This window comes from Euleptes europaea, chromosome 20, assembly GCF_029931775.1.
Source record: "Euleptes europaea isolate rEulEur1 chromosome 20, rEulEur1.hap1, whole genome shotgun sequence".
Classification (NCBI taxonomy): domain Eukaryota; kingdom Metazoa; phylum Chordata; class Lepidosauria; order Squamata; family Sphaerodactylidae; genus Euleptes; species Euleptes europaea.
Genome location: NC_079331.1, coordinates 3,658,309 through 3,679,478, shown reverse-complemented (window position 1 = coordinate 3,679,478; position 21,170 = coordinate 3,658,309). Strand labels below are relative to the sequence as shown.

General features: G+C 49.9%; 1 protein-coding gene across 1 annotated transcript; it reads left to right on the top strand.

Moving 5' to 3' along the window:
* Nucleotides 1–4,988: 4,988 nt before the first annotated feature.
* On the top strand, nt 4,989–19,681 carry SNUPN (snurportin 1). Its single transcript, XM_056865910.1, has 8 exons — nt 4,989–5,146; nt 7,166–7,316; nt 7,417–7,521; nt 8,466–8,562; nt 9,672–9,769; nt 10,679–10,756; nt 12,400–12,480; nt 19,351–19,681. The coding sequence occupies exons 1-8, from the start codon at nt 4,989–4,991 to the stop codon at nt 19,678–19,680; spliced, it is 1,098 nt and encodes a 365-aa protein (XP_056721888.1). The 3' UTR covers nt 19,681.
* Nucleotides 19,682–21,170: the final 1,489 nt, after the last annotated feature.

Genomic DNA, 21,170 nt, shown 5'->3' with positions numbered 1-21,170 from the left:
GGCTGGCCTCCCCCCACCTCTTGGAGGGCAGGCCGAGAGGAGGAGGAGGAGGAGGAGGAGGAGGGCAGCCCCTCCGCGGCGCTTCCTCTCGGGAAGAGGTCCGGGAAGCCGGGGAAGCGGCTCGGCGGCGGCGATCCCCCTTGCGCGGCATCCAGTCCCTTCAGGATGCCTTCTTGCGCGGCTGGAGGCACGGCCTCCCCGGGCGCAGCGTCTGCAGGATGCCCTGCCTCCCCGCGCAACGCCTTCCTTGCAAGCCCTGCGCGCCCCGCTCCTTTTACGCGCTCGCCTCCTTGGCGCGCCTCTCCTGCGCTCGGGGTCGCGCGTGCATTTGTTGCAAGGGGGGGGTCTTGGGTTGCTCAGCAGCCCCCCTGCCGGCCTTTCCCCCTCCCCCCCTCTTGGTTTTGTTGCTTCCCTCTCTCTCTCTCTCCACGGCTGGCTCCTCTCCCCGCCCCGGTCACCCTCCCGGCGTTTCCATGACGCAAAGGAGGGCGCAGCTGGAAAGTTGGCCAAAGCGGCGGCGGGCAAAGGCCGAGCCTGGGCGGGCGGCCGAGGTGCCAGGCTGCCCCCTGCAGGCGGCCGAGGGAGCCAGCCGGGTGGCCTAGTTCTCTCCCGGCCGCTCTAAATTTAGACTGTAAGCTCCTGGGGTCTCTTGGCACATTGCTCTGTGCCTTGAGACGGCAAGGTAGACTTCCCCTGACTGTGGAAGATCCACTGGTTTTGCAATTCGTAATAATCTCTTTTCCTTTCTGTGTGTGCGTGTGTGTGTTAAGTGCCGTCCAGTCGCTTCCGACTCACGGCGACCCTATGAATGAAAGTCCTCCAAAATGTCCTATCTTTGGGTGAAAACGCGTGGTCGCTTTATCCTCCTTTAATCCCTGTTTTAACCAGGATCGAACGCACATTAAGCAAAACGCATGCGTTCGATCCTGGCTGAATCCTGGCTGAAACAGGGATTAAAGGAGGATAAAGTGACCATGCGTTTTCACCCTTTTGACAGCCTTGCTCAGATCTTGCAAATTGAAGGGTGGGGCTTCCTTTATTGAGTCCGTCCATCTCTTGTTGGGTCGTCCCCTTTTCCTGCTGCCCTCAACTTTTCCTAGCATGACGGTCTTTTCCAGTGACTCTTGTCGTCTCATGACGTGACCAAAATACGACAGCCTCAGTTTAGTCATTTTAGCTTCTAGGGTCAGTTCAGGCCTGATTTGATCTATAACCCATTTTTGGCGGTCCACGGAATTCCTTTCTGTAAATGTATTGAAATGTATTAGGACAGCAGGGAGTAGCTTATTGCTGGGCAGGGTTTCTCTGTGGGTCTGAGTGCTAGTAATTGGGGCAAGAGTCACGGAGGGTTACAGTGAACCATAGCAAGAACGGGGTGACACTATTACTATACTGCCACCTCTCTGTCTGTATTACAATCAGATATGCCCTGAATGTTGATGGTGGTCATATCTTGAATTTGGATAAATATCCATTCCTCAGTATGATCGGGACTCAGAGATTTCTGCCCATTAGGGCCTCTGGGTCGCAGCTGCCAGAATAAACTGTTTTCTTGAAATAACGGTTCGGGTCTCTATTTCCCCCATGAACCCCTGTTTACCGCTACAGACGGGATGTGGCAGCGGCGTCCGAGCGTCCGGGGGTGGGTTGGAAGGCACACGAGATTCGCGGTCCTGCTGAGATGCCAACTCCAGGTTGGGGAATTCCGGGAGATTTGGGGGTGGAGCCTGGGGAGGGATTTCAGCAGGGTATAATGCCATAGAGACCCCACCTCCAGCTGTTGCTCTTTGAGGGCTTCCATAAGAACATAAGAAAAGCCCTGCTGGATCAGACCCAGGCCCATCAAGTCCAGCAGTCTGTTCACACAGAGGCCAACCAGATGCCTCTAGGAAGACCCCAAACAAGACAACTGCAGCAGCATTTATCCTGCCTGTGTTCCACAGCACCTAATATATTCAGCATGCTCCTCTGATCCTGGAGAGTGTAGGGATGCATCATGACTAGTATCCATTTTGACTAGTAGCCATGGATAGCCCTCTCTTCCATGAACATGTCCACCCCCCTCTTAAAGCCTTCCAAATTGGCAGCCATCACCACATCCTGGGGCAGGGAGTTCCACAGTTTAGCTATTAGTATTACAATTTAACTGTGGGATCCTCGCAATTACAATTTATCCTCACAACAACCCTCTGAGGTGGGCTAGGCTGGGAGAGTGTGACTGGCCCAAAGTCCCCCAGTGAGCTTCCATGACACAGCGGGGCTTCGAACCCGGGTCTTCCAGATTCTAGCCGGACACTCTTCACCACTGCACCAAGCGGGCAGTCTGCCCGCGTCCCAAAATCCTGCCAGCCTCGCCTACCTTGCAGGTTTGTTGTGAGGATAAAAAGAGGAAGGGAGAACCACCAACGCCCTCTGGAGGAAGGAGGGGGTAAAAATGAGCCTGGCAGGAAGGCCAAACCGCTGGCGTCCAAATCCTAGGGGCTGCAGCTTTCGGGCCACCCTGCGGGGGAAGACGTAGTAGTGAATTTCCTGCATTGTGCAGGGGGTTGGACTAGATGACCCCCTTGGTCCCTTCCAACTTTATGATTCTATAAGTGTCCAGCCTCTTGGCAACGTGGGATTTCCAGATTCCCATGCATTTCAGGGTCTGGGGGTGGCAACTGCCACCCTCTGAACTTGCAACCTTCCCCCCTTTCCCCCCCTCCCCCCCTTCTCCCCCCCTTCTCCCCCCACCCCCCCCCCCACCCTCCTCTGCAAACGGTGCAGACAATTGCAGCCCGGGCAAAGCCAGCTCCAGTCTGTTAATAGAACGACGCAACGCGCATGCGCCGGTGGGGAGACTCGGCCGGCGAGGAAAGGGTGGCCTGGAAGCAGGGCTGGCCCCGCCCCCTCCGTCAGACGGAGCGACGGGCGCCGCCGATTGGCTCCCGCGCGACGCAAGCGCGTTAGGGCTTTGTGGCCGGCGGTGGTCTTTCCAGTCCAGGGGACGGCGGTTCGAGTCCCGCTTGGGGCAGAACGTGTCCCGGTAAGTGGGGCGGGCGCGGGGTAAAGAGGGGGGTCTCTCGCGGGAGGACATTTACCCGCAGCCCTAATTTTTCGCTCCCGGGCTGCAACGTTCCTGATCAGTCAATGCACTAATGTGTTGAGTAATTAATGCATGGAGTAGTTACTACGTTGGTAGGTATTTCATCCCTTGGTAGACTGTAGGGGAGCCAGCCTCCGGGGGGGTGCCCGAAGATCTCCCGGGATTGCAATGGGGATGCACTAAAACGAATGACAAGTCAGCCCATTGAAGATAATGGGAGAAGAGAGTTGCAATGGGTTTCCAAACCCCAGAGGTCAGTTCCCTTGGAGGAAATGGCAGCTTTCAAGAGTAGTCTCTATGGAGTCACAAACCTGCTGAGGTCCCTCCACTCCCCCAAACCCTGCCCTTCCCAAGCCCCATCCCCAAATTTGCAGGGATTTCCCAGCCTGGAGCCCTAAACGTTGCTGGAGGTTTCGTAAGATTTGCAACCCCTTCTTGGATTGCACCCTGAAATAAGAAAACATGCAGCAGCAATTGCTTCTGGGGATGCACAGAGTGTATTCTCTGCACGGGGAGCTCCTACTTCTGAAATTATTTATTTGGTGCTGGTGGAAAGTGCTATCAAGTTGCATTCGGCTTATGCTCAGCGCTGGCATATACTTGTGGCGACCCCATCGGTAGGGTTGCCAGGTCCCTCTTCGCCACCGGCGGGAGATTTTTGAAGCGGAGCCTAAGGAGGGCGGGGTTTGGGGAGGGGAGGGACTTCAATGCCATAGAGTCCAATGGCCAAAGCGGCCATTTTTTCTCCAGGTCAACTGATCTCTATCAGCTGGAGATCGATTGTAATAGCGGGAGATCTCCTGCCACCACCTGGAAGTTACTAAGCAAGGAAAACAGTACCAAAACCAATTTGCTAACAAGGGGTGCTATATTACAACAAGTGCAACAACAAAAAGACAAAAACATATGTACATGACACGTACATGGTATGAAGACCAAAATATCAAAACCTGGTATAATTCTAATAAAATAAGTCACTTTGCAATAGAAATACAATGTGTGTGTGTGTGTGTTAAGTGCCGTCAAGTCGCTTCCGACTCACGGCGACCCTATGAATGAAAGTCCTCCAAAATGTCCTTTGACAGCCTTGTTCAGATCTTGCAAATTGAAGGCCGTGGCTTTCTTTATTGAGTCAATCCATCTCTTGTTGGGTCTTCCTCTTTTCCTGCAATACAATACATAAGGCAAAAGCCTTTGGTAAGTTCAAGTGGGCAAAAAGCCGTTCCAGAACAGTGAACGCTTGAGACCAGGATTGATAACAGGAAGATCTTCAGGACGTGTCATCCAGACCAATTTGACACGTTTCGCTTTTGGCTTCGTCAGCCCGATACGCAATGCAAATCATTACTAAACCATAGTAGGAGAAAGAGTAAGAGGACCAAACAGGTTCCAAGCAGATCTCTAAAGCATTGTATTAGAATTATGCCAGGTTTTGATATTTTGGTCTTCATACCATGTAGGTGTCGTGTACATACGTTTTTGTCTGTTTGTTGTTGCCCTTGTAATATAGCACCATTTGTTGGCAAATTGGTTTTGGTACTGTTTTCCTTACTTAGTAATTACCATTACAGTGCCCAGCCTTTTTCCAGTTTGGACCACCTGGAAGCTGGCAACCCTACCCGTAGGGTCTCTTGGGCAAGTTCTTTATTTACGCAGGGAGAGTTTTTGTGTCGCTTTTCTGCTTTGAAAACTGTACACTGCGATCAGAAGTTCAAACAAAGCTAAGAGTAAAACAAAGTGCCGGGAAAACGACAAAGCTAAAAGCAAAATAAAGTGTGTGGGGGAAACAAAAACAAAGGAAACCACAAAAGGCTTATTTTGCTGCAGGGCCCCAGATGGAAGGAGATGCAGTTTTGCCCTGCCGGCCTGTTTATTCTGGTTTCTTTCTCCCCGGACAGGCGAAATGGAGGAGCTGAGTCGAGCGCTGGCGTGCAACTTCAGCGTGTCGCAGGATCTCAACAGCACGGCCACCCCCCACCCGCGCCTGGGGCAGTACAAGGCCAAGTACAGTTCCCTGGAGCAGGCCGAGAGAAGGCGCCGGCTCCTGGAACTTCAGAAAACGTAAGAGCCGTCTCTGGAAGGTTGTGATTGCACCCGGAGGGAAAGGCATTGCAGTGTACACAGCTTCAATATATATTATGTGTGGGTTACAACGTACACCTGGGGAAGTCACTGGCAAACCACCCCGTAAACAAAGTCTGCCTAGGAAACGCGGGATGTGACGTCACCCCATGGGTCAGGAATGACCCGGTGCTTGCACAGGGGACCTTTGCCTTACCTTTTACAATGTACACAGCTTCAATATATATTATGTGTTATTAGGAGAAAGGCATCGATATGAAGTGGTGATATGCCTAGGAAATACTGAATGTATTTTGACCGGCTGAAATCGGGTAAAATTATGAAAAGTGGCAACTGTTGAAAATAAACAGCGGAGTGGCAGAAAAACAACAGGTTTGCGCTGAAGAAAGGGTGGCTGAAGAAGATCATAACTGAAACGGAGAAGCTACCGGAAACCTGTACCACCCATTTGTTTGGACTGCTGCCATTATTATATTATATTATTATTGCGAACGAACAATATTGAGGCTGCTTTTTGCATCGTATGAAAGAATGAGGATGCACTCGTAATATTGTCTTACGTGTATATGAAGACTTCTTTATGAATATAAGTTTAATTTTTTGAAGCTGTGTTTTGATTCATTATATTATAAGGGTTAAATTTATCCCATAGCGGCTGCGTATTTCTTGTCAAACCTCCTGGTAGTGGCTGGAGATCTCCTGGGATGGCAACTGATTGTCAGGCAGCAGAGATCAGTTCCCCTGGAGAAAATGGCAGCTTTGGAAGGTGGACTTTATGGCATTATACCCCAATGAAGTCCCCCCCTTCCCCAAACCCCGCCCTCCTAACGCTGCACCCCTCAAATCTGCACGTATTTCCCAACCCAGAGCTGACAACCCTACATAGCCCAAGGAAGAGTTCCGGAGAACTTGAAAGCTTGAGCATTATTTTGGGTTGGCCCCCCAAAAACCTGTCGGTTCCCCTCCCTCTTTTTTGGATTATGCTTGGGAGAGTTCTGTTCTAACAGAAACTTTTGTGTGCAGAGTTCTTCAAACTGCACATCGAAAGAAAGGGTTTATTTTGTCATGTGCCTTTTTTTTTTTAAACGCCTAGTGGTATGCAATCTAGGTCTCCCCCTACAGTTTCTTACCAAATTTTCAAGGGGCGAATGTACCAGTGAAGCCTTTTACCAGCTGGATGTTTCTGGCGCTTGGCTTTGTGTGTGACATGGAATCCACCCACAGTTTGGAGGAGGCCTTAGGATATTAAACATACAATGTTCTTTCTTTTCTTTTTCTGAGGTTACAGGCTGAGGATCCCTGTGGGCGAATAAACTGATTTTTTAGCAAGTGCTTTTTATCCTCTGATCCCCCTCACCCAATAAAAGAATGTGTGGGAGTCTTGAAGTGTTTAGTAGATCTCATGCTGGCTTTTTAAAAAAAATCGAAGTGCTCAGTTGATTTTAAATTCCTCTTTTTCCCCACATGGCCCTAACAGAGTGAATAATTACTGCCGTTCCTGTTTGCTTGGCTGATAGACTCAAGACCACAGCTCTGTCGTCGAGGTGGCTGGCAAATTTGATCCTTCGGACAGGATTCGAACTCAGTTCCGGGTGTTGGATGCAGATTTATTGTTTGTTTATGGAAGGGATGTACGGGCTGCCTCTTGCTCCTGAGGCAGCTGTCCCCAGATATAAAATCTATCAATAAATAGGCAAAATATATCCCTATTGTTCTTTCTCTTAACGAACATGAGATGTTTCAATAGAAATGGTGTTCACTTGAGGACTCTCGCTAGGGTTGCCAACTCTTGGTTGGGAAATTATTGGAGATTTGGAGGGGGTTGAGCCTGAGGAGGGCAGGGTTTAGGGAGTGGGGATCTCGGCAGAGTATAATGCTATGCAGTCCACCCTCCGAAGCAGCCGTTTTCTCCGGGTGAACTGACCTTTTGAGATGAGTTGTAATTCCAAGAGTTCTTCAGGTCCCGTCTTTTTTATTTCTCCCCCTTCTCCTCTGAAGTAAGCGACTGGATTATGTGAACCATGCAAGAAGGCTGGCGGAAGATGACTGGACAGGGTTGGATGAAGAAGAGAAGGAAGAAGCCGAGGAAGATGTCGAAGGCATGGAGGTGGAAGTGAGGAAGAAGTTACCCAAGCATTATGCCAACCAGGTGAGCGGTCGGGGAAGGGAGCATTGGCGCTTAGAGGGGCCCTAAGTTTACACGCTGGAGCACCCAGTACTAAAAGTGCAGCTCTTTTCCTCCCTTCCAGTTGATGCTGTCTGAATGGCTGATTGACATCCCTCCGGATTTGGCGCAAGAGTGGATTTTAGTCGTGTGCCCTGTGGGGAAGAGGGCCCTAGTCGTGAGTTCAAGGGTAAGAGATCACAACTCCAGACAGCCCAGGAAAGAGCTTCTCTTGCTGGTCTTGAACCCAGCTCCCCACATATTTCGCTAGTCGTCCAAGTATGCCCGGGCTCCTCCCTCATCTGTATGAATTGGGACTGGGGGTATCGGAAGGACTTTCTCCCTTATGTTCCTACCTGGGAATTGAGATCACAGGGAGAGGCCCTCCTGGCTGCCCCATTGACCAAAGAAGCTCATTTGGTGGGTACACAAGAGAGGACCTTTTGGGTGGCAGCCCCATGATTATGGAACCCCAGGGAGTTGCACCTGGCCCCCTCACTTTCAGTCTCTAGGGGGCAGCTGAGAACAATTTTATTTAGGATCGAGATGGGTAACCATGATGGTCTGTCACTAGCAGTAGAAAAGAGCAAGAGTCCAGGAGCACCTTAAAGACTAACAACATCTCTGGCTGGGTATGATCGCGTTTGGTTAAAAACTATGCCTCTATCTATATATATGTGTGTGTGTGTAACCAAAGATTGATGGAATTTGATGACATTCATAATTCCATATATAAGGGTTTTTTCCTCCCAACCTTTTTGGTTAGAAGAAGAAGAGTTGGTTTTTATATGCCGACTTTCTCTACCACTTAAGGCAGAATCAAACCGGCTCACAATCGCCTTCCCTTCCCCACAACAGACACCCGGTGATGTAGGTGGGGCTGAGAGAGCTGTGACTAGCCCAAGGCCACCCAGCTGGCTTCGTGTGGAGGAGTGGGGAAACCAATCCCGTTCACCGGATTAGCGCCGCCACTCATGGGGAGGAGTGGGGAATCAAACCCGGTTCTCCAGATCAGAATCCACCATCCCAAACCACCGCTCTTAACCACTACACCATGCTGGAACCAAATGCCTCCAGCCCACAAATCCTGTTACATGATTGAATTTAATTCGTTTTCTCCTTTCCTTCTCACAGGGCTCTACTGCAGCTTATACCAAAAGTGGCTTCTGCGTCAACCGCTTCCCTTCTCTCTTACCTGGGGGAAACCGCCGCAACTCGTCGACGGCGAAAGGTAATTTTGATGTTTGGAGGGGCAAAGAAGTATTTGGCTTAGAGATGTGACATCATTTCTGTTCGAGCCCTGCCTGAGGCTTCCCGGCCCAACCGTCTTTTAGGACCCTCTCTCTTGTCCTGGAATTGCAAAGACGCTATTGAACCCTATCCGAGTTCCCTCCTGTTGCTTCCCTTGCTCACCTCAGGGGCTTTCTTTTGTTGCAGTCGGACTTGTGTACAATGCAACCTCAACTCTTAGTCAGGACAACATCGGTGCCCTTCACACACTCAGATTTTGTTGTGACATCTGAACGCTACCGGCGTCCCCTCGTTCTGGATCAGGTAGAGGAGAGGAGAGTTTAAACCAGTGGTTCCCAAAGTGGGCAGTACCACCCCCTGGGGGGCAGTGGGATTACCTAGGGGGGCATTAAGAGACAGGGGGGCACTAGAGGTGGGCCCCTTCAACTGTGTTGTTCCCTAATTTACAATAGATCAAGCTATGGCCCCATGCTGGCAAATTTGGTGGGAACTATCAGAATTTCCCCCCCAGACTTTGAAGAGCTGGTACTGCTGGATCAAGCTCATCAGTTTTGTTGAATACATTGCAAATTTAAAAAGTTTTAGAATCATAGAGTTGGAAGGGACCACCAGGGTCATCTAGTCCAACCCCCTGCACAATGCAGGAAATTTACAGCTACCTACCCCCCACACCCCCAGTGACCCCTACTACATGCCCAGAAGATGACCAAGATGCGTTCCTTCTCATTATCTGCTTTAATTTGATTTTGAATAGGTGTGCAATTAATTGTTACTGTTTTGAAATTTTATTGTTATTATCTTCTTTAGTGAGTCATGCAAACCCCTATTTTGAACAATGCTTTTCATAGGATGGGGGAGGGGGCGCTGGGGTTGAGTTTAAGGAACCAAGGGGGCGGTGGCCCAAAACGTTTGGGAACCACTGGTTCAAACTCAAGAGGGCATTGCTGCCCTAGCTGGGCGGGAATAGCTGAAATCTTGCGAGCCGGCCAGGCTGAGTGGAACAGATGCACTTGGGTATTTCGGGACCTTTGCTCCTACCTCTAGAGAGCCAAGGACATAGATTAATCTCTTCCGCATTGTTGCGCGCAGACTACACAATCCTCGATTGCATCTACAACGAGGCCCAGCAGACGTACTACGTCTTGGATGTGATGTGCTGGCGCGGCCACCCCGTCTACGACTGCCAGGTACCCGTCTTCCCCACATTGGCCGCCTGGCAGCCAGCGTGGCCTAGCGGTTCTAGCATCCGAACTCGGATCGGGGAGAGCTGGGTTCCAATCCCCGTATTTCCATAACGCTGGCTGGCCGACCTTGGGCCTCTCAGCTGGGGTTGCCAGGTCCCTCTTCGCCACTGGTGGGGCGGAGCCTGAGGGCGGGGCTTGGGGAGGGGAGGGACGTCAATGCCATAGAGTCCAATGGCCCAAGTGGCATTTTTCTCTAGGCGAACTGATCTCTATCTGCTGGAGATCAGTTGTAATAGTAGGTGATTTCCAGCTGTTACCTGGAGGTTACACAAATTATAACACCTCTGTGTTCAATAGTGTGGCTAAACCTGAAATCACCACAGAAAGGCAAGGATACCTAGTAAAGGTAAAGGTAAAGGTCCCCTGTGCAAGCACCCGGTCATTCCTGACCCATGGGGAGACGTCACATCCCGACGTTTTCTAGGCAGACTTTGTTTGCGGGGTGGTTTGCCAGTGCCTTCCCCAGTCATCTTCCCTTTACCCCCAGCAAGCTGGGTACTCATTTGACCGACCTCGGAAGGATGGAAGGCTGAGTCAACCTTGACCCGGCTACCTGAAACCGACTTCCGTCGGGATCGAACTCAGGTCGTGAGCAGAGCTTTTGACTGCAGTACTGCAGCTTAACACTCTGCGCCACGGGGCTCCTAAGGATACCTAGTACTACTGTATTATATCAAATCAAAAATTACCTGGAGGTTGGCAACCCTACTGTCAGCCCAAGTCAGTGTGGAAAAGACACAGGGAAGGCATCGCTATTTAAGCTCCCTGGAAGGAAGGGTGAGCTGAAAAGCTTCTAAATATATCCGCGCAAGGCTGCTAGTCCTTAACAAGATTGTTGTCTCCCTTCTGCAGACAGATTTCAGGTTTTACTGGCTTCGTTCCAAAATGGAAGAGGAGGCTGGTCTGGAAGAGAAAAGTCGGCTGAATCCAGTAAGTCTTTCCCCCCCTCTACCAAAACATGCAACATTTTAATTTTAATCTGGGAAGAGATTACGTCTACCTGCCGTTCCTGGATGCAGAAACGTCTTGGAGCAAAGTGTCTTCCCCGGTCGCGTGCGTGAACCTTTTAGAAAATTAAATAGGTGTTGCTTTTCCTTCCGTAGCAGCTGGTGAGATTTAGGCCTCTTCTTGGATGTTGCTAACTGCGTCGTTTGATTTAAAAAAATGCAGATGTAAATGAAAACCAGCCCTGTTCTTCCCCAGGGACGGGTTTCTTTCCGGCATATATTCTGCTTGCAAAAGGGGAAACAAAGCCCAAAGCTGGCCACAACAGAGCTTATCTGACTCGTAACCATTGGAGAGTTTTCACGGATGGTACATTTTAGTGGCTGTCTTAAAAAACAAATTGGAGAACATGTTCATTTTTTAAAATTTATTTACAAAATTTATAATCCCGCCTTTCTGCCCTCACAAGGGCACTTAAAACATTGGCTAGGGATCGTTGAGTGAATGCGAAATGGGGGGAAAAAAAGGTTTCCCCCGCTGGCAGGAGATGGCAACAGTAGGGGACAGGCGAATCTCCCTGGGGAGAGAGTTTGAGAGCGTTGGTGCCATGACCGAGAAGGCCCTGTCCCGGGTTTTCACCCGACTAACCACAGAAGGCGGGGGCCTTTGAAGATGACTGTAGCTGTCGGTCGTGTTCATAATTTACCCATAAGAGCCGATTGCCACAATAGTTCCTGCGTGTACCTTGAAGGATTGGACCCGCAGTGAATCGCTCTGTTCCGGAGATGTCCGCGGTTTTGTTCTGACATCGCAACAAACTGTGGTTTGTTTAAATTGTCCCCTATGAGACGACGAGGCGTCACTGTGGTATAAAGCCCAGGGAGCCACCGTGGTGTAGTGGTTAAGAGCGGTGGTTTGGAGCAGTGGAGGCTGATCTGGAGAACCAGGTTCGATTCCCCACTCCTCCACATGAGCGGCGGAGGCTAATCTGGTGAACTGGATTTGTTTCCCCACTCCTCCACATTTAGCCAGTTGGGTAACCTTGGGCAAGTTACAGCTCTCTCAGCCCCACCTACCTCACAGGGTGTTTGTCGTGGGGAGGGGGAGGGAAGGTGATTGTAAGCCGGTTTGAGTCTCCCTTAAGCGGTAGAGAAAGTCGGCATATAAAAACCAACTCTTCTTCTTCTTTTCTTTATCATGCAAGCTATTTCTCTGAGCTGATGTGACACAGCGGATAGAGTGTGGGATTATTATCCAGGAGATGCGGGTTCGAATCCCCGCTCTGCTATGGAAGCTGTCCCAGCCTAACCTATATTGTAAGCTACTTTGGGGTCTCCATTGGTAGGGTTGCCAGATCCCTCTTTGCCAGCGGTGGGAGGTTTTTGGGGTGGAGCCTGAGGAGGGCGGGGTTTGGGGAGGGGAAAGACTTCAATGCCATAGAGTCCCATTGCCAAAGTGGCTATTTTCTCCAGGGGAACTGATCTCAATCAGCTGGCGATCAGTTGTAATAGCAGGAGATCTCCAGCTGTTATCTAAAACGTCAGTTATCTGGAGGTTGGCAACCCTACCCATTGGGGAGATAAGTGGGGAGTGTACGTATCTAAATCCAATTAATCCCCCCCTTCCAGTTTAGGTTTGTGGGCCTGCAGAATTACCCCTGCACCAACGAAAGCCTGTGTGAAGTTCTGGCCACAGATTTCCCCTTCGAGGTAAGCAACCTTCGACCTGTTTTGCAAGGCCGGTTCCGACGGAGGAAAACCTCTCTTGCTCAGAGAGGTGAGTAGCCCCATGTGAAGCATGGATATTACTCTCAGTCTGCAGATGCCGGTAGTGTTTCTCGATGGGCCTTCCGTGGACAGACATCCCTTTCAGTAATATTCGTGCATGGTTAATTTTGCCTGTTCTGTCACTTTTATGAAGTTCTCGGGGATTCAGACGTGGCGCGGTGGGCGCAGCCGCAAAATGGCTGCTGCAGGAGGCGGAGCCAGCCACAAAATGGCTGCTGCAGCTGACCTTCAGTCGCCCAGTAAAGATCCTTGTGCTGTGGGGGCAGCTACTGCCAGAACAACGTTTTTAACAAATTGCACCGCCAGTCAAATCAGCTTGAGATCTCTAGCGAAGAATTCTGGAGATTCTCGCCAAACTAAATTCCCAACTTTCTTTGGGGCAAACTTTAGCCATAAGTTTGGACTTTAGATACACCCCTGTTGTTTCAAACAATATACTAAGGTCCGGCTAGCCAGGCTTACTGTCAGTTGTGTTAACAGCAGCCCTTAGAATTAGCCGTCTTTTCCATCCTGCTTGACGCAGAGACCTGCGTAACTCCGGAAGCTTGGTGCACTTTCAGGTGGATTTGCTGTTCCAAAAAGTAAGGCGCACAACCCAGTCGGAGCCAAAATGGGCGTGGTGGGGTCGAGCTCGCGTGAAGCTTGTCCCACCTTTAAAAAGCGGTATGCCAGGTGCCTTAATCTGCTTTAATTTGGGGCATAGATGATGGTAGTTCTCGGCTCTTCCCAGCAGAGGGAGCCACGTCTGATTCTTGCTGGTGGTTTCTCAGAGGAGTAAATAGTCTGTAAATGGAAACTGGTGTTTAGAGGGTTTTTCCACACAGTTCTGGGGCTTTGAAGCCAGATAAGCCCCTTGCTATGAGAAGGCAAGAGTCACTAGAAAAGACAGTCATGCTAGGAAAAGTTGAGGGCAGCAGGAAAAGAGGAAGATCCAACAAGAGATGGATTGACTCTATAAAGTACTGGTTCCCAACCGGGGGTCCGTGGACCCCCAGGGGTCCGCGAGAACTAAATTAAGGTCCGCGAAACAAAGTTATAAACCCATAATAAATTAATATTTTCAATTAAAAGTTCTCTATTATAAAAATATATTCAAATATTATTCTAAGTTTAATGTTTAACTAACAGTTATGATTAAAGTTTATTTTCAAATTCTTGGAATTTTTATTTTGAACCTTGGGGTCCCTGCACCGAACAAAAAAGTCCTAGTGGTCCCTGGTCAAAAAAAGGTTGGGAACCACTGCTATAAAGGAAGCCACAGCCCTCAGTTTGCAAGACCTGAGCAAGGCTGTCAAAGATGGGACGTTTTAGAGGACATTGATTCATAGGGTCGCCATGAGTCGGAGGCGACTTGACGGCACTTAACACACAAGCCCTTTGTTAGCCAGAGATAAATTTACCTGCCGTGCAGGTAAGAAAGAGAGAAGTGGGGCTACGTGATGTAACAGCCAGAGTGGCATAGCAGCCAGAATATTGGACCTAGGATCTGGGAGACCCGATTTCAAACCCTCACTCTGCCCTGGGTGACGCGGAGCGAGTCACGCGCACTCAGCCTCGCGTACCTCGCAGGGTTGTCGAGAGGATAAAATAGAGGCGGGGAGAACCACCCGCATCGCCTTGAGCGCCTGGGAAGAGGGGCAGGATAACAATGCATTCTCGAAATCAGGCAAACCACGGTGGGGACACCTGCTCTAGATCTGGGGATAGTTTCTTGAACTTGGTCTGCAAGCTGAAGATCCAGATTCGAGTCCAGCAGCACCTTCGAGACCAACAAGAATTTCGGGGTGAAAGCTTTGAAGAGCTGAAGCTCCCGTTCATCAGATACAAGGTTTGGGGAGGAGAAGAGACATGGAGGCGTGAGCAATAAGTCGAGTTTAAGGCTAGGGCCAAGCCTGTTCCATTTGCCTTGAGAGTTCAACACCTCCGGTTTCCCCAAGAGGAAAAGGCTGACGCTTCCCGGTCAAATCCTGGTTTTATTTGCAGACAGTAACTTTAGCCCCCTTTCCCGGTTCCGCTGGCATCAGGACCGTGACTCAGGGTGAGGAGACAGACAGGGCATTAAATAAACAAGAGGGGCTGGAGAAGGAGGAGGGAGGGATTCAGGCGACAGCAACATAGAACGCTGCCAGGCCACAGAAGAGTCTTCCACGCTCTTTCTCTCTTGTTTATTTAATGCCCTGTCTGTCTCCTTACCCTAAGAGCCAGCGTGGTTAGGAGCGGTGGTTTGGAGCGATGGACTCTAATCTGGAGAGCCGGGTTTGCTTCCCCACTCCTCCACATGAGCGGCGGAGGCTCATCTGGTAAACCCGGTTGGTTTCCCCGCTCCTCCACACGAAGCCTGCTGGGTGACCTTGGGCTAGTCACAGTTCTCTTAGAGCTCTCTCAGTCCCACCGACCTCAAAAGGTGTCTGTTGTGGGGAGGGGAAGGGAAGGTGATTGTAAGCCGGTTTGAGACTCCTCAAAGGTAGAGAAAAAGTGGGGTATAAAAGCCTACTCTTCTTCTCTCTGTCAGCCGGCTCTCCTGTTTCTCAGGACTTTTCCTGCATAGATTCCTTGCCGAATCCACTTTCGTGCCCCGGTATTTTAATGCAAGTCTGTTTCTCTTGATTTGAAAGAGGCCAAACGTTCTCCAGAGTTGAGGTGTTTTCTGTAACAGCTGGTATAGTTTTGGGGCTCAGCATGAGCCCGGATCCAATTGAGATCTCTTCTGGGGCCACCCGGCGTGCGGTACGAGTCCCTCTGCATGCAGTATTTAGATTGTAATGCTGGCCTACCTTGTTGGGCTGTAGATCGCTGTGAAGATCTTCCTATCGCATTCGTATCCCCCCACCCCCATTCTCCTGTTTTATCATTACAACGACCCTGCGAGGAAAGTTCTGCTTAGAGATAACGATGAGCTCCAAGTCACCCAGTGAGTTTCATGGCCAGAAGGGGGTTTGAACTCGGGCCTTCTAGATCTTAGACCAAAACACTAGCTATGTGTGTGAGGTGCTTTGAACGCCAGTAGTGATGTACGGTTGCTAAGTATTACGACACTTTTTCAAATCTGTGTTTTAGTAGTGTGATCTTCCTTTTCTGTCCAGGGTTGCTAGCTTTGAATTAGTTTCATTGGCAGGTAAATCAACTTGCAGTTGAGTTCATTACTTTATTGAGGCCGTTTTTGACCGGGCCTAATTTTAAACGGATGGAGCGGCAGTGTCAAGAGAGGCTAGCGTATTTTGGGTTCCCCCCTGCATTTGAAGTTCAGGAACATGATTGTAGAAAGAAATGAAGAACAAAACACAGCCTAACGGTAAATTATAGCTATAAATCGTCTGAACCTCATTAGCTTTAGGAGACAACCACGCTGAGGTACTGGTAATATTTAGTACACCTAAACTGAATTGATCGGTTAAAAGGCAAAAGGTTAATCTGCTAATGATTATTTAATTGGTTGATGGCCTCCGGCGTTCCAGACGTGCTTTCATTCTCATTTGGCTTGTTAGGGCCATTAAGTTGGATGGAGCCAGAGAAATTTGCAGCCAGAAATGAACAAATGTCCTTTCTTATAATCAAGGGATATTTGGCTTTATCAGAGCCTAGGTTAAGGAATCAGATTATAACGTCTTGTTAGAATTCATTTTTTTTGCTCGAAAACAAAACAAGAGTGTCTGAAAGCGTCTCAAGGGCCATTCGGTCACACCGTATGGTTGGAAAACACATGGTTCAGCAACCTTGCGGAAGTAAGGCCGGTGTGGGCGGGGTCAGCGCCGGGAAGCCAAACCGCTCGCCCTCCCTGATGGGAGATGAATTAAAGAAATGTATTCCACGTGATCCAGCAACCGGGCTAGAAAATAATAGATGCGTGCTCGTAGCCACATTTGGATTACCTGTCACAAGATCAATCGATCGATCTGTATCTATCCAGGCTCTATTTACATAATTCAAGGGCGTTGACTGCAAATGGAATTCCCAAAGGCCAATGTTCCACTCCTGTCATTCTCCTGTCGCAGTGCTTTCCTTCATCATGAAATGAAAGTCCAAATTCTCCCCATCTGGAGAGCAAAACACACAATTTTCCTTCATGCAGACCCTTCTTGTTGCTTGGATATCTCGAGCAATGCACCAGGTTTTCGCTTTTCTAGCTAGATTTTGGGGGTCACGTTGTTCCCCTGTGTTCCGGAGGAAATGCACAAAAATCCTGTGTTTGTCCCCCTTTAACACATGAACACATGAAGCTGCCTTCTGCTGAATTAGACCCTTGGTCCATCAAAGTCAGTATTGTCTACTCAGACCGGCAGCGGCTCTCCGGGGACTCAGGCAGGGGTCTTCCACATCACCTCCTTGCCCCGGTCCATTTAACTGGAGATGCCGGGGATTGAACCTGGGACCTTCTGCATGCCAAGCAGATGCTCTGCCACTGAGCCACAACCCCTCTCCATGGCTCTCCAGGGTCTCAGGCAGAGGTCTTTCACATCACCTCCTTGCCTGGTCCCTTTAACTGGAGATGCCGGGGATTGAACCTGGGGCCTTCTGCATGCCAAGCAGATGCTCTACCACTGAGCCGCAGCCTCCCTTTATCTTGTAGACAAGGGATTTTGGGCTATGCATGTACCAAATCTCAGGGCTTTAGCTTGGAACAGCAGCGGGGTGTGTGTGTGTAACAATTTCATCCCAGAGCTGAGACATTTTGGGTTGTTTTTTAAAAAACATTTGGGCGCGACAGCCCCCAAATGTTTCTTAGTCATAGAAATACGCCTACTATCTGTAGCTTGACTTCTAGCATGCGCGTAAAAATTAGGTCGTGGCGGTGGCTGCTAAATTTGCAAATTAGGTACGCCCTTCGGGGTTGGTCTGCCTTAGCAAAGCAGCCTTCTGGGAGGTACGAATTAGCCGGTCCTCAGGATTTGAGCTTCTCCCCCGGACGCCTTTGAAGAAGACCGGAAAACTAGATCACCAGGATGGTTTCTTTGCCAGCGATGTAATAAAATCGTATTGTAAAAACCATTAGTCAGCCCTCCCCGCAATCGCACATCATTAAAACAAATTAAAAACAGTTACAGTATGTACAAAGATATTTTAAAAGGCAATTAAAAGCCTTGGCCAGGAGAAAGGGATCCTTGAGGGAATGCCAAGCAAAACAAAAAAAGTCTTCACTCGCTGGCTGAAGACAGCAACAGGTGGATCTCCCTGGAGAGAGAGTTTCAGGGTTTTGGTGCCACAACCAAGAAGGCCCTGTCTTGGGTGGCCACCCACCGAACCTCAGAAGGCGGGGGTGCACGACGCAGGGCCTCCCAATATGACCATAGTGCTACGTGCAGTCAGGTCGGGGGTACATGCATCTGTGAACCCCATCCTTACGACAGGGAGGGGCAGTGGCTCAGTGGTAGAGCATCTGCTTGGCATGCAGAAGGTCCCAGGTTCAATCCCCGGCATCTCCAGTTAAAGGGACTAGGCCAGTGGTCCCCAACATGGGGCACACGCCCCACAGGGGCCAATTTGATTTTTAAGGGGGGCAATTCGAGAATGAGTTATTAATAGTGAATTTTTTGCATTTTTATTTTATTTAGTAGTTACTTCAGCTGTCCTTTCGTTCTTTTATTTTTCTCTTTCATAGATGCCATGTTCTTTGGAAGCTTGTTTAGATCAGAATTATATGTCACGGGTGGGGGGGGGGTCATCAGGATTTTAGAGATGCTTAGGTTGGGCATGGCCAAAAAAAAAAGGTTGGGAACCACTGGACTAGGCAAAGTAGGTGATGGGAAAGACCTCTGCTTGAGACCCTGGAGAGCCGCTGCCGGTCTGAGTAGACAGTACTGACTTTGATGGACCAGTTTAAGGCAGCTTCATGTGTTTAATGACATTTTTACAAGGTTAATCCTTGATGCCTCCTTTTTATAGGATCTGGGGAAAGACCAGTTTGGCACCAAGGAGAAATTTACCAACTTTAGCAGTACAGCAGTACAGAGGTATCGATCGGTGCTTTCTTCTTTTTTCCAAAAAAGGAGTCTAGCATCTGTCTGGCTGGAGCTTTTAGAGAAAGAGGATGCGGTCTCTAAGTCAGGAGCGGCTGGGGTGGGGGGAGATGTTGGCAGAGCAGCAGAATAACTGATACCCAGCAAAGCCCTCTGTGTCGACGCTGTTCTCTTTTTCTGCCTGTCCCCCCCACCCCTCCCAAGCCAGCTTCCGTCTATTTTTTCCATACTCATCATATCCTTACACACAAATGGCCTTTAAAAGCAACCAGCCGATTGAGCTGAACTCAGCGAAGCCTCCAATTGGAGGAAATCCCACCGCCGGGTCTCTGTGCACTGCGTCTCCCGGGAGCCGACGAGGAGTGATAGGAAATCCTTCGGTGAGCAGGGGTGCGGTATCGCAGTGGAGAAGAGTTGGTTTTTATACCCCGCTTTTCTCTGTCTTGAAGGAGTCCCAAAGCGGCTTATGATCGCTTCCCCTTCCCCTCCCCACAACTGGCCCCTGGTGAGGTAGGTGGGGCTGAGAGAGTTCGGAGAGAACTGTGACTGGCCCTGGGTCACCCAGCAAGCTTTGTATGTGGAGAAGTGGGGAATCGAACCTGGTTCTCCAGATTAGAGTCCGCCGCTCGTGTGGAAGAGTGGGGAATCGAACCCGGTTCTCCAGATTAGAGTCCGCCGCTCGTGTCGAGGAGTGGGGAATTAAACCCACTTCACCAGATTGGAGTCCGCCGCTCATAACCACTACACCACGCTGGTGTAGGCCCTAGTGATCTTGGACTGCGTGCTGAGGTACCCATCGTTCGGATTCATTCCCTCTCTCTTTATGGTCTCTTTATAGGTAGACGGTCTCCTTTTCTACCACAAACAAGCTCACTACAATCCTGGCAGCACCCCACTAGTGGGGTGGCTCCGACCCTACATGGTATCGGACATCTTGGGGATATCGGTGCCGGCCGGCCCTTTGACCACCAAACCAGACTACGCCGGACATCAGCTGCAGCAAATTATCGACCACAAAAGGAGTAAAAAACAGGCTGCGGGGGAAGATCCCTCAGGCGGCGACGTGGCCGGCGCTGACGGGCGCTATGAGTTGGAGCACTTATCCACGCCGAAGCCGGAAGGGTCTCCCTTCACCTCGGGAGACCCGGCAAGTCAGATGGAAAACTGAAAACGGGGCGTGAGGGCGTTTTCTCGAGGGCCTCTCGGCACGTCCCGGTGGAGTCTCCGTTGTCGCCTAGGGGACTTGACGTAATGCAAAAATGAACAATCGGAACGGCCGGTTCAAACTCCGCACCCCGTTTTCGCCGATGCGGTTTCTGACTTGGTCGAGGCCTGACCTGCGTTTTAAAAGCCAACGGGTGCGTGTGTTAGCAAAGCGTCATGCCATTTCTGGGATTCGCCTAGCCTAGCCCCCCCCCGGTAAATCGTGCGTGCAACTCCGAAATGTGAAGACCTCCACGTTTTTGGGTTTCGCGGGAAAGCTGATTTCGTGTTCCGCAATTTTTAAACGAGGCGTTTGTCAAGAGGATTTCCGTGTGGCTAGCTGTGTCTTGTTGAGCGAGCTTGTTCATGTTACAGAAGACGTGCCAACAACAACCCCAAAAAGCATAAAAGCTCTATTTTGAGGCCTCTTTACCTCGGTTAAAGCGTCGGTCTTTTATTTTTCCTGTGTATTTGATCGGACACTTCCGTACATCAAAAAGGTGTTTTTCTAATGTACAGGTTTTTGTTTTGCCAAATAAAAAGCTACACAGGATTTTTTTTAAAAAAAAAAAAGCTCTGGTCTTTTGTCCACAGGTTTGGGAGGCAGCTTGATGTAGTGGTTAAGAGCCGTGGTTTGGAGTGGTGGAGTCTGATCTGGAGAACCAGGTTTGATTCCCCACTCCTCCACAGGAGCGGCAGAGGCTTATCTGGTGAACTGGATTTGTTTCCCCACTCCTACACACGAAGCCAGCTGGGTGACTTTGGGCAAGTAACATTTTCTCAGCCCCACCTACCTCACAGAGTCTGTTGTGGGGAGGGGAAGGGAAGGTGATTTGTAAGCTGTTTTGAGTCTCCCTTAAGTGGTAGAGAAAGTCGGCAACTCTTCTTCTTCTTTATTCTCTTTGCTCCTTCGGTGACATCAGTCTTCTGTCAACCTTAAACTGCATTTTCCGTTCTGCTTTTTTGTCCCTTCGCTTCCTGGCGGTCCCGTCGTTGAGGCTCTTTACTTCCTGAAGCTCAACTCAGTCCTTGTGCTTCTTCCCCTCGGTCCATCTTTCTCTTGTGTTTTTATCCCACCCTCTTCTCCAAGGGGTTCAGGGCATCAAGCGTCGATCTTTCTTTCCCCCATTTGTTCCTCGCCACAACCCTGTGACGTGGTTTAAGCTTTGAGAGTGTGGGGGACTGGCTCAGGGTCACAGGGATTTGAACTCAGGGCTCTCTGATCCTAATCTGAGCATCCGACTGCAGCTTTTCCGCGCAGCATCACTTGGCTTGAGTGTCTCCAGGTTCTCCAAAAGCAAAACAGAGCAGAGTGTTGAATGTGTTTTGCCTCATTCCCGAAGGCTTTCTTGAAACAATAAGAATAATTAAATCAGTGGTAGAGCCTCTGCTTGGCATGCAGAAGGTCCCAGGTTCAATCCCCGGCATCTCCAGTTAAAGGGACCGGGCAAGGAG